At 42.2% G+C, this 17665-nt stretch overlaps 1 protein-coding gene across 5 annotated transcripts in view; it reads right to left on the bottom strand.

The window, feature by feature from the left end:
- Positions 1 to 17665, bottom strand: part of TDP1 (tyrosyl-DNA phosphodiesterase 1) — a 150506-nt gene that overhangs the window by 120006 nt on the left and 12835 nt on the right. For 4 of the 5 annotated variants that reach the window (XM_090033878.1, XM_090033877.1, XM_090033876.1 and 1 more), the window contains exons 7-11: positions 16067 to 16159; positions 6922 to 7092; positions 3556 to 3634; positions 2161 to 2346; positions 276 to 324 (exon numbers count right to left, since the gene is read on the bottom strand). In XM_090033878.1, coding sequence (XP_089890004.1) covers positions 276 to 324; positions 2161 to 2346; positions 3556 to 3634; positions 6922 to 7092; positions 16067 to 16159 — 578 coding nt within the window. The remainder of the gene's footprint in view (positions 1 to 275; positions 325 to 2160; positions 2347 to 3555; positions 3635 to 6921; positions 7093 to 16066; positions 16160 to 17665) is intronic. The other variant, XM_090033880.1, reaches the window with a different exon arrangement.

Below are 17665 nucleotides of genomic sequence, written 5' to 3'. Positions count from 1 at the left end.
AAACTAGACTAAGACTATTTTAATTTTCAGGCCAACACCTGTAAAACTTTTCTGTTCAGAGTCAGGCAATTGCCCTGTTGGGTCAGCACTCAAAAAAAAAAAAAAAAAAATCAAACCAGGACTCTATAACAACACGTAGGACACCTACACAAGTAACTTTCAGGTTCATTCAGCAACAGCATCACCAGTCACTGAACCATTTACACATGAGTTCACATGCATCATTATCACAAAAATTATAAAATAAAGAATTATTTTTCCATTAATTTGTTTACCAGGATATCCTTCCAAACTTTGCCTCACATTGTCCACAGTAGGATAAACCTAAAAAATACAACACAAACAATTATTAACTTAAAACAATGTTAGAGATGCAATACTACAGCTCTGTTAAAAAAGTGCTGCCAATTTCAAACATCTGATGCTACTATCTTAGGGACAATGAAAATTCTCAGAAATTCTCAATCTGGAATAAATGCAGTTTTCCAAGAAAACTACAGAAAAAGACTTTAGTGCCGTACTAAATATTGTGTCTTATCGGAATAAAAAACATTTAGGTTTCATTAAAATCAAACTAAGACAACACAGAAAATTAGCCATGAAGCAACATACACTGAACATTTATTCTGTTAGTTCTCTTTTACTGCTACTGACTCTCTGAAATTGAAGGTTCAAAGGCATAGGGATTTCAAACATGTTTCAGTTCATACTACATGCTTCCCTGACTAAAAATTCTATCCTCCCAATATCTAAATTTACATGACTTTTTATTTGTTTGTTTCTAAGGGATTATTTACATGGGGAGATTGGTGTTCAATAAACTAAGGCATGAACTTACAATGCACTAGCTAATCTGCATTAACTTGTCCACAGAGACAAGATTTTAGGAATTTCTTCCCCATCTCTGATTTTACTCACTAATAAAGGAGATGGACTGGCAGAAGACATTAAGGCTGCTTGCAGACATTTAAAAAACAACGCAAGCAGAAGTGCATTATTTCAACCCAGCTCTGCAGTATCTATAGATCAGGCACTTCAGCAGGGCTTTTTAGTGCTTTTAGCTAAAGCTGATTCAATCAGCTATTAGATAAAAGTGCCAAAAAAGCCCCACTAAAGTGCTTCTTGGTCTATACAGATGTTGGGTGAACTGGGTTCAACTAAGGCACTGCCTCTTCTGGCCAGGTGCTGGACTCAGCACGGGGGCATGCCAAGTTCAAAATAAAGTGCCACTTTTTTTTTTTTTTTAAAAAAACCTCTGCAAGCAGCCAAAGTTATTTTCTCTCTTCAGGAGCTGTCCCCCAGCAGTCTCTTCAGCAGTAGTGATAGCTAGTGGAGATGACTTTTTTTCTAACCAACTAGAACTAGATACTTGGGTTAGGATCTCTATTTTTCTCTTTTAGAATTATTTCACAATTCTGTCTTTTTTGGCAAGGTCACTTGGTTTCAAAAAAGTTATTGCTACTGGCAACTCAAGCAAGTTTTATAACTTAACTTGGCTGATGCTTGCCCCCTGCTGATAACTCTTAATTAGCTTACAACTATCATATCTACATACCACACAACACTTTCCCTATCCTAGCAAAATATAAAATATATTAAATAGAGATAATTGCTATGCAATTAGCATTTAAACTATATATATATATAGGTTTTAAGAAAACAAAACTATGTAGATAGTTTAAATGCTAATTGCATAGTAATTATCTCTATTTAATAAAAGAAGAAAAGAAAACTGGAATTGGAAAAAGATCTTAGGTCCTCATATAAACTGTGTATCTCGAGAATTACCCATTTCTAAAATACAGTTTCCACTGGCATGAGATGCTGTAGTCCTTTTCCAACAACATTATGTAACATGCTTTATGAGAAGTTAAGAATAACTTTCTGTTCTTATCTTCTGATAGCCGCCAACTTCTCATGTTTGCCATAAAAGCCACTGGAGAATCATTTCATAAGCCGAGATCCATAAATGAACCGATTCCAATGTTTGGGGGGGGAGTTAATTAAAAAAAACATACAAAATTATAAAGCTAATGTCATGGCAAACTGATGACAATAATGAAACTTGACTGCCATCCTACTCTGAACACTGAAAATAAACAAATGAGCAAACAAAAAGCCAGTGGGTAAACATACTCTATCACCATCTAAAAACCATACCAAATGGACTGGAATGTCATGTCTTGCTAGAGTCTTCGTTCTGTTGCCTAAAGGAACTAGGCTCTCCTGAAATTCCGAACACAGCCATTTGGACTGGTCAGCTCCCATGGATCCGATACTTGAAAACTGTCCTATTACAGGCCAAGAATCTTGGCCTGGCATTGGTGATGCATGATCTCTCAAAAGCTATTTGGGAAAAATTAAAACACTTCGTAAGACTCCAATATGCCAACTACTTAAAATTTTGACCAAGTTCACTATCCAAGTTCCTGTATCATACTCTGTATTAGACAATCTATTTGCCATCAGTGAAAAGGAAGAATTAATCACTTTGATTAACACATTCAGCTTTTGCAAACTATTGCTTCTTTTTCATGGGAAGCAAGACAAGCTCAAAATATGCACATTACACAGTTTTCCTTAAAAAAGGTACAACCTATGGTAGATCTGAAGGGAAGGTAATTCATATGGAAAAGCATTAGAATTTCCGTATCAAGACAAATAAAATTGGGCAGTGGGCAAAAATTACCACTTGCCATACAAAGAGATAGCATGTGCACCTTCTTAATTTTGAACATGTGTACATTTACCAACAGACCTTCTTGCACTTTTGAATAAATTTAGGAGGAAGCTTAATAATTAGAGTAGCTTAAAGTAATTCATAATTTAAAGACCTTATATGATGTTTTAAAAATATGATTTAATAAATTATTTGCAAAGGGATTTAGAAAAATTGATAAGTCTCTATCAGTTATAATACAAGTCAACATTTGAAATTAACTAAGGTTTGCTTACTCTGTCCCATTATATTTGCTAACCTCCATTCTTAAATCTCAACCAAATTATATATGCTCAACTTTAATGTTTTCTCCTGGTCTTTGACAAATGAGATAAACAAAAGCCAGTCTAACAGCAACTACTGCAACAATTTGCATTTTACTTTCAGTAATCCAGTTTACATCATTTATCTTCCACTAAAATGGCTTCTGATCTGTCATCTCTGGAAAAACAGTCTTAGCTCCCAAAGGCAATACCAAAGCAGTGAACTGTGCACTCTGTATTTTATCTGACCTCTTATATGCAGGTAAGTGAACGGCAGATCAGAAGCCATTTTAGTGAAAGAGAAAAGTTTATCTGGGGAGCAGGTTACTGATATCCAGGATACAGGGCAGAGGAATTGGTTCAAATGAAATACTAATCTTGCCAAGAAAGACACCATTCCTGAATGTAACACTCAAGTGTACATTGGAATAAAGGCATTAAATAGTTTATAGTAACATTAAAGGTTACAGAGGGCAGCAGAAAGAAATACCTTCCCCTCCTCCCCCACAAAAGCTGCTTATAATAAAAAAGGAAAAAAAATAAGAGAAAAAGTGGTAATAAAAATTCTAGTACCTTTCTAAGCTTAAAGTGGCCCCATTTTTCTTTTTGAGAGCCTTGGTATCTTCCTGGGGTTGATCCAATCAGATATACTCTGTATAACAGATAATATTCTCATATAATAAACAAAAGAGTTTAGGATTTGGATTTTACTGGCCAAATAAGCAGATAAAAGTGAGGCAGGGGGACAAAACAATATATCAGGAAAGAGAATGACTAGGATTGTATTATGAACAGAGAGTAGAAATATGTTACTTTTTAGGCTAAAATATCACCTTCCATTTCATATTTGAATCTTAAAATCATGATGATTAGTAAAGACAAGAACATAACAATTTCTGCAACAGTGAAGTTGGCAAATTTACCTTGTAGAGATCAACAATGAGTTCAATTTAAAGTTATTTTATCAACATGATATGATACGTGCTGCCAAAAGTATACATAAATACAAACAATATTAACATGATTAACAATATAAAACAGGAAGGTCTTGATCTTAAATCAATATTTCTATTGTATATTTCTTATTCGCTGTTTGACTGCAATATGCCATTAGGCTATTTTTATCATTACCTTTTTTCTTTCTTCCAAAGTTAGAGGTTTGTTCCTTGTCTGCTTTAGAAAACAATCTTGTTACCACTACTACTACAAATCCCTTTCCTACATATTTCTATTTCATGTAATGAAGCAGACAAGGTTTCTCTCTCTCCTGTAAGGCTGTTCTCTCTACCTCTAAGACAGTTTACATTATCTTCCAGCTTCTATGAAATTGTAAAAATTAGTTATTGTCTATTTTACGTTTCAAGTAAACTTTTACAACTAGTTTTAGGGTCCAATGACTTGAGATTACCATTTAAAAAAAATACACAGTATATTACTTGGCAATACTAACCTGCATCCTAGATTAAATTTTCCAGTTCTTCAAAAAAAAAAAAGTAATAATTTAAATAAAATATCCAAAGCTTTGTATAACCCACATGAAAACAAGAGCCTACTGTTCTAACTAAAATATCTTAGTAATTGGGGTGCACTGATAAAGATGTTTTTGGCTGATACCAATGGCTGATTATTAACCAGCCATATAGGCCAACACTGATCCAATAGTTGATATGCAGCCCATCAGCTTGGATAGCAGCTCCCAGCTGGTAGGTCTGCTGGGGGAGGGGGAGGGGAGGCCATTATGGGAGGCAGATTGAGGCCCCTACTGGTGAGGAAGGGAGTGGGGCAGCGGCAGCAGGCACTGCCCAACCAGGATGGTGAATGTGACCCTGCGGCAGGGTGCAGGGTAGAGACACAAGCGGTTCAACCAGGGGACAGGGGTGGGGGGAGGGTGGATCCTTACCACTGTGCACACACCTGGAGGAGGCATGGGGGATAAATGCCCTCCCAGGTTTGTGCACAGGGCAAGGGTGGGCTGCCTGCTGCAAGCTCAAGAACAAGGGCTGTACCGGCCTCTTCCCAGAGGTGGGGGGCTGGGCTAGGACTGCGCTTGGGGCAGGGTGGGCAGCATCAGCACTGGGAGAGGGGGCTATGGGGTTTACAGGGAATTTCTGGGGTGGCTGTAGCCACCCCTCTCAATGGTCGCCACCTGCCCCAAGTGCAGCCCCCCTGCTAAAGAAATCAGCACGGCCCCTGGCTCCAAGCCCACAGCCACCTTCCCCCCATACACAAATCCAGGGGGCACATGCCCACATGCCTCCCCTAGGGGTATGCACACTGGAGGGGAGCCACCCCTCCCCTCCTCAAGGGCCCTGGATGAACTGCCTGCAGCTCTGTCCCACACCTGAAGGGATAGCATTAACTGTCCTGACTAGGCAGTGCCTACCCCTGCCCCACTCCTTCCCTCACCCTGCGGGCCATAATCTACCCCCACCCCACCCCCCTTCCCACCACAGAATTACCGGCCAGGCACTGATTTCCAAGCTGCTGAGCTGCATTCCTGGCCGTGTACATGCTGCAACTGTGCACATACATGTGACATTTATTGGTGACATTACTTGCTATACCAGCCAAAAAAAGCTGATCTCCAATAATGTTAATTTTCCTTTTATTGGTGCCAATCCAATATGGAATGATATATCGGTTCATCTCTATTAGTTATATAATATGTAGCTGGTATTATTATGTTTTGCACAAAATTCCAATGCAACAATTTTTGTTAGTGTCCATTAGGGCTGTGCAAAGTTTCAGTCCCTGATTCGATTCAGTGGAGATTCAGCCCAATTCGGTGGCTGAATCTCCAATTCCAAATCGAATCAGAGGACCCTTTAATCTGTCTGAATCAAATCAGGACCCTCCAAATCGATTCAGAGAGATTCATCAATTCAGACAGAGATAGCTTTAAATACTTTTTTCTGTATGCCTTTAGGTAGCAGGAAGCTTGCAAGTGCTGCGATGCTGGGGTGCCCAGCAGCAGACCCAGAAGTGGACCAGAAGCACTTCCAGTTCTCCTGGGAACGCTCCCATGTGCCCCAGCTCAGTGACTGGTACCTCCTGGGTTGTGGGGGGGAGAGGCATCCAGGACCTTCCATGGCTAATCTGGTACTTCCAGTCCACTTCTGAGTTTGCCACCGAGCACATGGATGACCTCCCTTCACGCCTGTGGGATGCTCCATCCATCCCAGCATCGCAGCAATCACGAGCCACACCTGCTACCTCAAGGTATGTAGAAAAAAACTTTTAAAGCTGTGTCTACGTCCGAATTGCTGAGTCTCCGAATCAGCATTGACTCTTCAGACTTGGAAGAATCAATGAGTCAAATCACTGTCCCTGATTCAGGACGAATCTGAATCAAATAGGGCCCACTTCGCATACCCCTAGTGTCCATAGCTTTTTCTAAAGTAACTCTATTTGACTAAAAAAGTGAAAGTCTGCAGCAGTCAGACAAATTGTGCTTATTTACATCAGCAGAGAATTCAGCCCTATACATATATATGTGCTGTAATGTATAAATTGGAAGTTTTATTTCACACGAGGTAAATTTTACCAAAATATATTACACAATTTTTAATTACAAAATAAATGGAAAAATGCTAATTCATTCTTCAAATCAGAAACTATAGTATGGCTCATCAGCTCCTGTGCTACTTACTCATTAGCAATTCGCTTCAGGTAGAAACAGGCTGTTCTGCCTATTAAGACCAACATTTCAATACTAGTTACGATTTCAATGGGAGATGGAGATAATCCCTTTTGTTCAAGTTATGCATGCCATTTATACATATGCCTAATTTAAAGGCACTTGTGTCTAAACATTTTGGATTAAGAATGCCAGGAGCCAGGATGAACAAAAAAACCACATGGGTTAGTAAATCCTAACAGCACAGAAATGGTGAACTTCTGGAGAAAGCATGAAGGTACAGACATTAAAGGTATACATACCTTGTCTCTGAAAGATCATGCTCCTGGATTATATCCACCCACTCTTTGAGAGATGGAGAATTGTAAGATACCAAGTAGTTTATTAAGTCAGACTTAAAATTGGTTACAGATTCACCGGAAGAACCAGGAGATCCCGAAGGTAGCCTTGGATATAGAGGACTTAACCATATTCTGAAAAATAGAAATGGAACATACTTTTGAGTCACCATTATTATTCAATTACTGAAAGAAAAGCAGACCAAGGGCTCCATGCAGAACCTCGGACAGAAATAGTTTTGGTCTGAGATGGTTCTGGTTATTTATCCATAATAAAATGAACAGCTACAATAAACTTTGCAATCATGCAGTCATCTCAACTCATATTTCAGATAATCGTAAAAGCTAATATTTTTTATGGAGTCTGAAGAACACGGTTTGTTACTTGGTCAAAATGACGCAACAAAAATATTACTGATTACAAACTTCTTGGAATACTACCCGTCTCTCGGAGCAGGGACTGTGCAGCAATTTGTCCACTTAGAGCAAAACACAGGACCCGAGTTCCAGTTTTTAAATGCAATTCTTATAATGAGGATTTTCACTATAAACAGAAAATAACATGCAGTAAAGTATTATCTATCTGCCAGTCTGAGAAGTGGCAGGCAGTGAAATGAACCAGGACTGAAATGTCTTGAAGTCCAAAGGCAGGGAGGCTTAAGTCAAGGACTGCCACTCATGGCACTCTTCTTTTACCATTTTGATATCAGTAAAGTCTAAAACTTGACCTCTGGATATTTTCCCTTTTTAAAAAGTCTTCTTGACATGGTTAGTAGTCCCCTTCAGTCCTGTCTCTTCCTTACTGCTGCAATCTTTTAGCAGTTTTAACTCTGATGCTTTTCCAGTGTACTTCTCACCCTCCACTTCTTTCCCTTTCATCTCTAGTTCCCTTTACCTCTTCCTCTCGTGCCCTGCTTCATATCAAGCTCAACTACAAATCTACTATTTTATATCAAACTCAGCTGCTTCTGTCAGAAAAAAATGACAATTAACAGCCAGACTTTATTTTACCAAGTTACTAAAAGCAGCCAAAAGGAGGAAGAGGACCTTTAAACTAGGTGCACAGAGGAAGAGACAAAGGCCTATAGCTAAGTAAAGAGCCAGATGACACAGATAAAAGCAACGTATGATGGAAGTAATATGGGAAGTATTAACCAGGTTATAAGATGGAAACAAGCATGGAAATTAGTCATTTAAGATGTGTATATATTAAGGCAAGTAGTATGAGTAATATGCCAACAAAACTGAAATCCTACTACAGATATGGAATTATGATGTAATTGGAAAAACAAGATGGCAAGGGAATTCATGATCAAAACTGTTCAGGAAGGACAGGTTGTGGGGGAAGGAACTGGTGTTGCCTTGTATATTAAAAAACAAATACTTTTGGTATCTCAAAACAAATGTAGGAAGGAAACCTGTTCCAAGTTTCTGGGTTATGGCAAAAAGAGAAAATGGCAAGAGTGATGTTATGGCAGGTATCTACTACAGACCACCAAAAGAGGAAGATGACAATGACAACAAAAATGACTAGGTATTTTTGAACTAACCAACCAACACATCCAAACCACAGAATATGGTTCCTGTGCTGAACTTTAGTTACCATGAGATCTCAACAAAGGGAAACACAGCAGTGCACAGAGACGGTTTTGGGTAAAGATGGCGGAGAAACTAACTAGGAGGGAGAGGAAGAGCTCTTCTTGCTTTGCTATTACTAATAGGGAAGAACTGATTGAGAAACTGAAGGTAGAAACGTGGGCAACAGCATTCATGATCCTATGGAAAGGACAGAAGGTAGGAGAGCAGCACAATAAAAACACAAACAAAACACTAGACTTGAGATTAACAGAATCAGGCAACTGGTGGGGAGGGATCCCATGGGAGACATGCCTAAAACAAGATATAGTCCAAGGCAGCTGGTTGTGCCTTAGAGAGACGTTATTTAAGCAACAAGTACAGGCTACCCCAATATGAAGAAAGGATAGGAAGCAAAGGAGGAGACTGGCTTGGCTGACAGCTGACAAGGGACGTAAGAGGCAACAAAGAAGCCTGCTGTGTGTCAGAAGTAAGAGGAACACTTAAGGAAGGAAGTGTAGGTCCCTTACTGAAATAGGAGGGGAACCTAATGGCAGTAAACATTTCGGCTTTCTCTGTCCTTTTTTTTGTCTTTACAGAAGATATTAACTATTAGATAACAAGCGCTCTTAATAGCAAGGACAGGGGAAGAGATAAACAGCCTAGAATAGGGAAAGATCAAGTTAGAAATCACTTAGATCGGTGGTTCTCAACCCCTTTTGTACCATTTGTAAGCATCAATGGCCAGTCCTGCCCCAGTGCCCCTCAATTCTGACCTGCTGCCCCCCACCTCTAGACCCCAGCATGTGGGACAGGGGGAGCCCCAAGCAGCCCCTTGCAGGCTGGAATTCTGCCAGCCTGCAAGGGAAAGCCCAGTTTCCCCCACTTTCTCCTTTAAAGGAAAATCTGTTTTTTAAAGTTTGTTGATCCATTTTTCAAGCTGGTTTGCAACCCTTTCTTATATTTTTGTTATCCACCTATGGGTCATGACCCACAGGTTGAAAAATGCTGACTTGGATTATATAATACTTTGGGAACTCATCTAGCCCTATCTTTCTGTGACCTGACACACCTGCATACACAGTTTTTTCAGCGACTCAACGTAGTCACTTTACTTATATGTTACATTCCTTTCCCCCAGCTTTTTTTCAAGGCTTATGGGATGGGAAAGGGGTAACCATTTTAAGTTATATGGGACAGACAGTCTTTCTAAATGTTCATCTAATATAACAGGGCCCCAAATCCTGATCAGGCACTACTAAAATATAAAAAATACATTAAATTCTTGAAGAAAGAGGAAATGATAAATGCCTTGTAGCAACTGGGGACCATTCCAGTTTCCTAGTGGAAGTTAAAAGAAAGTCAAAAGTAAAATACCACTTCCTGCCTTAACTGGCCTTATCTGTTCTGGTGCTGCTTGTCCTCTCCCTGGTCTGCCACTTGTGGCATGTGCTGCAGTTTGGCTACCTGTCATAGGAGACTACTTCACTATACCCTTTTTTAATAGCTTAAGGCAGGGGGGACAAAGATGCAGCCTGTGGGCCAGTTCTAGCTTGTAGAGCCATATCATCTGATCCACAGTCCTGCCAAGTGCATGCAACACGCATTGACCCCAGCCCCACATGCCACATGTAGTATGTGGAGCCAGTCTGGCACAGGTTGCATGTGGCATAGGGTCAGTCTGGGGCATGTTCTACACATGACATTTGTGTGTTAAATCTGGGGCCAGTCCAAATCAGGCCCATAGACTGGAACTACGTGCCAGATCCAGTATGCAGGGCTGGTCTGGCATAGGCGCCACATATAGCACCTGACTCATACCGGGCTGCATTTGATGTGCTTGACTGGAGCTGTTGCACATGTGCATGCGGCACACAGTGGCCATTGTGCACCTGGCCCAGCCCCATGAACTGAATCCAGTACATGGGGCCCCTGACTTAAGAAGTCCTAACAAACTAATCACATATGTGAAAGATAGTGAAAGGAAAGGGATAGTTGCCATTAGAATGCTTTGTTTTTTTTAACTCTCAGTTCCTCTTTGTCAGCTCTCCACAGCAGACTAAGAAAGAGGTAAACTGGCCATTGATGCTTACAAATGGTACAAAAAAGGTTGAGAACCACCGATCTAAGTGATCTCTAACTTGATCTTTCCCTATTCTTTCCCTATTCTAGGCTGTTTATCTCTTCCCCTGTCCTTGCTATTAAGAGCGCTTGTTATCTAATAGTTAATATCTTCTGTAAAGACATAACCATTTTTAAAAATAGGTTTAGAAAACTGCTCTTTTTATTGGACATTCAGTTTTCATTACCAGTAGGCACACCAAGGTTTTAGCTCTCTACCTCACTGAAGGAAAATCCTATTAGTACTTGAGGTAGCAGGAAGATAACTAATAACTTATTATTTTAAAATATTTCTCTCTTTTTTTTAAATATCTGATTTTTAATGCTCTTGGCTGTTTGGTCTTTTTCTGCCAGCTGGATTTTACAGAGAGCTGAGCAGGCATGAAATTGATGTTTTGGGGTTTCTGACAATTTACCTTACTTGTCAATTATTAAAGAAAAATGTTTTAGTTATCAGAAGTTCACGTCTCTCACAGCATGTGAAAACTTTGATATCTAATTGCCTCAACATACCTGATCCCCAATATAATGGCTCATTCAAAGACTGAAGAATTCTGGGTTATTGGAGGCAGTACATATCTTTTTAGAATCATCTTTAACTTCTCAAGCTCTGGTTACTATAGCTACAGTAATGTGAGATTGGAAGGGCTATCTCCATGGCGGACTGAAACGTCATTATGATTCATGTCAGTCTATCCAGAACGGAGATAAAATACTGAAGTTAGTTTACCATTTGTCACTGAGGAAAAACAAGACCCAAGCCTGTTTTGTTCTTACAGAAACAAGTGGTTGCCTCATTCTATTTTGTTTATTGGTAGGATGGGGAATCAGCTATAAATAACACTGCTAATCTCTTTCCCTAAAGAAAAAATTACACTTTGGAAGACAGCCTTGCTAAAAGAGGATCAATTTTGTGTGTGAAGTAACTAGCAGACTTTAAACACAATAAAGCCATCTTCACTCAAATGTAATTTAGCTCCTGTTTCACTATGGGTAATATGCTGTCTGTTTATTGTGTAATGTAGCTATTATATTGTTTCTGAATTTGAAAGGCATATCCCGTGTTTGCAATGTCAATGCCCATTCAGTTCTACAACATAATATTTTACTTTTGACTTTCTTTTAACTGCCACTAGGAAACTGGAATGGTCCCCAGTTGCTACAAGGCATTTATCATTTCCTCTTTCTTTAAGAACTTAATGTATTCTTTATATTTTAGTAGTGCCTGATCAGGATTTGGGGCCCTGTTATATTAGATGAACATTTAGAAAGACTGTCTGTCCCATATAACTTAAAATGGTTACCCCTTTCCCATCCCATAAGCCTTGAAAAAAAGCTGGGGGAAAGGAATGTAACATACAAGTAAAGTGACTACATTGAGTCCCTGAAAAAACTGTGTATGCAGGTGTGTCAGGTCACAGAAAGATAGGGCCAGATGAATTCTCAAAGCAGCAGACTGGGGACGGAGTGCAGAGCAGGAAGCAGAAATCAATGCAGCAGATTGGACATGGGGGTATGGGGTATGGGGAAGGGAAAGGGAGATCAGATTGGCACGCAGGGAGGATGTTGAGCCTACTTGTTGGCTCCAGCTGATCTAGACAGGTTCACCACCACTGATCCATAGTTACTGAAGTAGAAATAATACACAGGGCCTTCTTAAATCCTTCCTCCCTGGAAGAATTTCTGTTATTAAAATCAATGCTCAATTCATCTCCTAGGACAGTGGGGGCCAGCCTTTCAGGCATTTGTGCCACAAAGTAGATCCCACATGCTCCCCAAGTACCATTCTGATCTCCTTCCCTTGCCTGATCTGTTGCTCTGCTTTCTGATCCCTGCCTTATCTGCCACTGTGTTCCCTGTTCCCTCCTCCATCTGCCACATGCCACACACAGAAGCTACCCATGTGTCACAGGGCACTAAGGTACCTGCTCCCAGAAAAGCAGAAACTGCCTGGGGAGAGCCCACAGAGACCGACAGAAGCCCAGGTGCAGGATACCAGGGCAACCGGCTAGAGAGCAAATTAGTCTGCAGCTGTACTTGGACAGCTGATCAGAAGGGGCATATATTTAGCCCATATAAACCCCAGGCTAGAACTAGAGGAAGCAGTTCACTGCCAGCAGCCAAGCAGGAAGGAGCACTCCTAGAAGGAGCTATGGGAAGAGGCCTGAGGACTAGTCTAGCTTCTGGTAATACCAGGGGCAAAGTTGATTCTTATAAAGGGATGGAGCACACTTGGAACTTGTGTGTTATGTTCTAGCCCAGGGGCTTATGTCTTGTTTCCTGTTTCATACCAACCGGTGGTTTGGGTGAGGCTATTAGGGAAGGAGAAGGCCTCATTGGAGGGGGGGGGGGGGGGCCCACTGTAGTGTGGGGGACCCCGGTGCCAGAGAGGGCGTGGTATTTGGGGTGCATAGACCCCGGCAGCAGAGAGGGCGCGGTATTTTCATAAACCCCGGCACCAGCGAGGGCACGGCCCTAAGGGCGCAGAAACAGAGGCAGGGCTGCAGAGAGCCCAGTGCCAAGGGGCGCAGAGACAGGGCTGTGGGACAGCCCAGTGAGGACAAGGGGCCAAGTTGTAGCAAGGCCTGGGAGAAACAACGGCAATACCACCTGCAAGGCTAGGGGTAAAGGGGTGGTTTGGAGCCATGCATATAGCCCATAAGGCTGGGGTGCCCCGAAACCTCTTTTTTGAAACAGGATCCACAAGGGATCTGGGGACCCATGGGGTTCAGGGAAGTCCATCAGGACCCTGTCCAACTGGACGTGAAGGCAGCCTCCCTATATTATATTTACATCAAGACATGGCGGACAAGAAAAGAGGGTGCCCATCGGGCCAAACTGGCACAGTCGAAGGACCCTAGGGTATCACAGCCATCCTTGGAGACCCCATCCCGTGACACCATGCCACTTGAGACATGTATATCATGGACTGGCCAGTCATGGTGTATAGTAGGGGGAGATTTATTATATATATTTATTATTACATGATTCTAGCTGAGCACTTTAGGGAAAGAGCCATCTTCTACCCTAATTTGTAGAGCGCATACCACAATAGTGCTAATTAAAAAAAACCAATCAAACCAAAACCAGTTACAACCAAGAATCTTTGTTTTGCTAAATTTCCTACATTTAAGGTTCAAAGACAGTAAGTAAACCCACAATGATGAATATCCTAGGCAGCCAATTTTCTGAAATATCCACTATAGCGTTGACAGTTGTGTTATTAAGTGCATTTCTACTGTCCCACAAAGGTTAGGGCTTTCTCCACTAGCTTTCAAGCTAGAAAATATGATCACACACTTGCTAGTCTGCACACAGAAAGCAGACTTAACAACTCCCTGAATGTAATGCACTAAGGCAGGTCACTGCACAGTACTAGGAACAGAAGCATAAGAACCATCATGGTGTAAGATGTAAAGCCAGACATTTCCAATCTGTTCCAAATGGGGACTTTTACCTGAAGAAACTAAGATCAAAGTTTGTTTTCAGGCATTTTTGGCAGAAGACATACATCAGTGAGACTTTCAAAGGCATCAAGAAGGCACCTAACCTACTGAAAAAGAAAAACCCAGGTGGTGCCTCTTGGCATCTTTAGATTCCTAGACTGGTTTGAAAAACTGGCTCTAAAAACAGATGGAATTCCAGAGCTTTAGCAATTGAAGAATGGGATCCTAAGAAAATAGAACTCTTATTGATTAAAATAAACATTTGAGAAAAACCACAGTTGTTAAAATGCAATGCTAGTGTAAAAAAACAGCCCTTAAAACAACATATTATGATGGTCTAGGGTCACAGTGTACAAATACGAACATACAGTAAGCCAGAATTTTCCAGTGTCACATCTAGGCACTAAAATCATTTCCGCAATTTTCAAAAGGGTGCTGAACTGCATTTCTCACAAAAATGGGAGACATGCAAGTTCTGTGCCTGTGAAAAATACTTTATTCAGTCAGATACCTAACTATGGATGGAGGTGTTTAGCTTCAGGCAACCACATTTTATAATTTTGGCCTACTGCATACATGTAAGCAGACAAAATCTGCAGACCACTGTAAACAGATCAAATCTGATCTGGAAATGACCAACTGGGATATCAGTCGACTCTACTGAGATATGAAATCAACCCGTGATTTTTATGTTCTTGTGCACTAATGCAGGAATCCTGTATGTTCAATACAGTTGTACAGATGCAAGTGAGGACATGATCCATTTGTGTGATTCGAATGTAGCTAACAAAGTTGGCAGTCACAAGAAAAAATAAATACTTGGCAGTCACAAAAATATATATGTAAGTTTTGGCGTAGCACTTCCTAGCCAACACAGTTAAAACAAGCAGGAGAAAACTAGAGGTGCACTGATACTTTGGTCCCATATGGATCAGCACCGATATGAGGACAACTGAGAATATTGGTAATCAGCATTTTTTGTCTGATGTGGCCAATAAATGTCCCGTGCATGCAGGCAGCCAGGAGAACAGCCCGGCAGCATGGACAGTGGCAGGGTCTAGCTGGTAAGTCTGTTGTCATGGAAGGGGCAACAGGGGAGAAAGGGGGATGGCGCTGGGGTAGACACTGCCCAGCTGGGGCAAGGCAGGGCACAGGATGGAGCTGCGGCTCATTTTGGGGGTGTGGTGGTTCCCGCCACTCTGCACAGCCTGGGAGGGAATGGTGGGGAGTGTGCCCCTGCATCTGCCCACTGGGCAGCATGGGCTGCCACTGTGGGCTGGAGCCAGGGCTGCACCAGGGTCTTTCTGGCAGGGGCTGAGCCAGGCTGTGGGTAGGCAGCAGCGGCACTTGGAGGGGTCATTTCGGGGGCTCCAGCCACCCCAAAATTCACCATAGCCCCTGCTCCCAGAGCCACCATCACCTGCAGAGGTAGCCCACCTGCCCCCCATGCCCTCCTGGCTTGCATCCAGCAGTGGAAGCCACTGCTCCTCCCTCCATCCCCTACCCCTGGACAAGCTGCGGCTCCATCCCATGCCCTACCCCATTCCAGTTGGGCAGGGCCTGCCCCTGCCTCACTCCCTCCCTCACCACAGGGTCTTCAATCTGCCCCTCCCACCCCTTCCCTTACCCCACCCCTTCCTCCCACAACAGACTTATCAGCCAGACCAGGCTGCTCTCCAGACTGTGGGGCTGCATATTGGAATTGGATCAGTGTTGGCCTATAAGGCTCATTAAAAATCGGCCATTGGTATCAGCCCAAAAAATCTCTATCAGCGCACCCCTAGAGAAAACCACAAAGACACATGTCCAATTACCAGGGCATAAAGTGAGAGAAAAGATCCAGTCTTCCTCATTTCCACTTTTCAGGTCACATTTAATATACACAATATAGCACAAGACAAACAGGCCCATTATTTAAACCACAAATAGGGCATAGCCTTTACTATAACAAGGAGATCACTGCTTACCCCTGAGTTTTCTGGTACCAGTCATCAGCAATGAGGTTGGATGTGTGTATCACAACTCGAAGACCTTCTTCATATAACAACAACATCATTTTCCTTAAAAATAATACAATACACCATGGGAATTTGTGTAAGAAGAAAATAAAAAGCACATTAAGAAAAATCAAGAGATTTCTCTATTAAGACGCACAGCTTTCAAGTCATATGATCAATTCTACACGAAGCAAATAATAAGACTTAAACTTTACTGCGTCCAAGCTGTTCCCTAAATCTACACGGCGCTTTTTAGAATACGGGTAGGCAAACCCCGTAAGAGGTGCCTGAGTGTAGCGCACATAGGCATTTTGCTTGGCATGCACACCTTGAGGTGGATGGTGGGGGAGCCACGAGGGGCTCGATTTTTATTCTGACAGTACAGCCCTGTCCCCTTCCCCACTGTCCACCTTGAAGCATGCGTGCACCTGCCACCAGCAGCAAGCTGGGGTAGGGCTCTGCTAACTCCAGTGCAGCTGCTTGCAGCCTCCTTGCTGAGTTCAGCCTGGGCTCTGTGGTAGGTGGCAGGGGCCTGCTCAGAGCCCAGGCCAGTTGTGGCAAGCAGCTGGGAAGCTGTAAGCAGCTACACTGGGGTCTGCAGAGCCTTGGCCCAGCTCATCGCTGGTGGTGGGTGCTCATGCACCTTGAGGTGGATGGCAGAGGATGGACTGGGGCTGTACTGCCACAAGGAGGATTGGGCCCCTCACAGCTCCCCCACTGTCCTACCGTGGCATGCCAACATCTAACTAGAAGCTGTGGGTGTTTTTGGCATTCTGCCCAAGAACATAGCTGACCCCTGGGTTACAATAAATCTACAATCTCATTCTGAATAACAACATGATACAGTCAATTAAAGTCTAGATATAGTCCACAAATTTATGGATGGTCTGTCAAAAAAAAAAAAACCAGGCCAAAAGCACATCTTTCAAGTCAGTAAAAAATGAGCCATCCATTAAAAAGAGAGGCCCTGAGTTTCAACATCTATTGTCAGAATGAAGCTAGATTCATTAGTGTTGATGCTGGACAGGGAACAGAACAGCACCACTAAGTGTCTCAGTTGGAGCGCTGCTCCATCCCCTGCAACTAACTGTCAGGGCTTTCTGATGCAAAGGGGTCCTTCCCTTGCTCTTTCTTACCTTCTGACCTAACCAAGTGCTCCCCTGCTGTGTCTGGTCATGGCCTGTCTGTAACACTGCTGAGTTTTCACCCCAAAGGTATGCAAAGCTGAGTAGCCCCAGGCCAGGGTGGGAGGTGGTGAGGCCAGGATTGAGTTGCACTTGAGGGGCTGGAGCACAGAAGGCAGGGAGAGGTGGAAAGTGGGGGTCTGTGCTGGGATGGAGCAACAGGTGAGCAGGGCATGTTGCAAAGTGTAGTTGGGGTGTCAAGACATGGGGTGAATTTGGGACCCTTTGAGTAGGGGCAGCATGATTTTAAACTATTATTGCAGTCAAGCAGGGATACCAACCCAAGAATTGTTTTTAGTGACTATATGAAAACTCGCTACTGACAACCAAACTTTTTTACTGTGGTCAGTATTAAAACCTTAAATTTGAAGATGGTTCTTGTTAT

This window comes from Crocodylus siamensis, chromosome 2 (assembly GCF_052110815.1).
Source record: "Crocodylus siamensis isolate JL-2025a chromosome 2, ASM5211081v1, whole genome shotgun sequence".
NCBI lineage: Eukaryota > Metazoa > Chordata > Crocodylia > Crocodylidae > Crocodylus > Crocodylus siamensis.
Note: the sequence above shows the minus strand (reverse complement) of the source record. Positions and strands in the feature narration are given on the sequence as shown.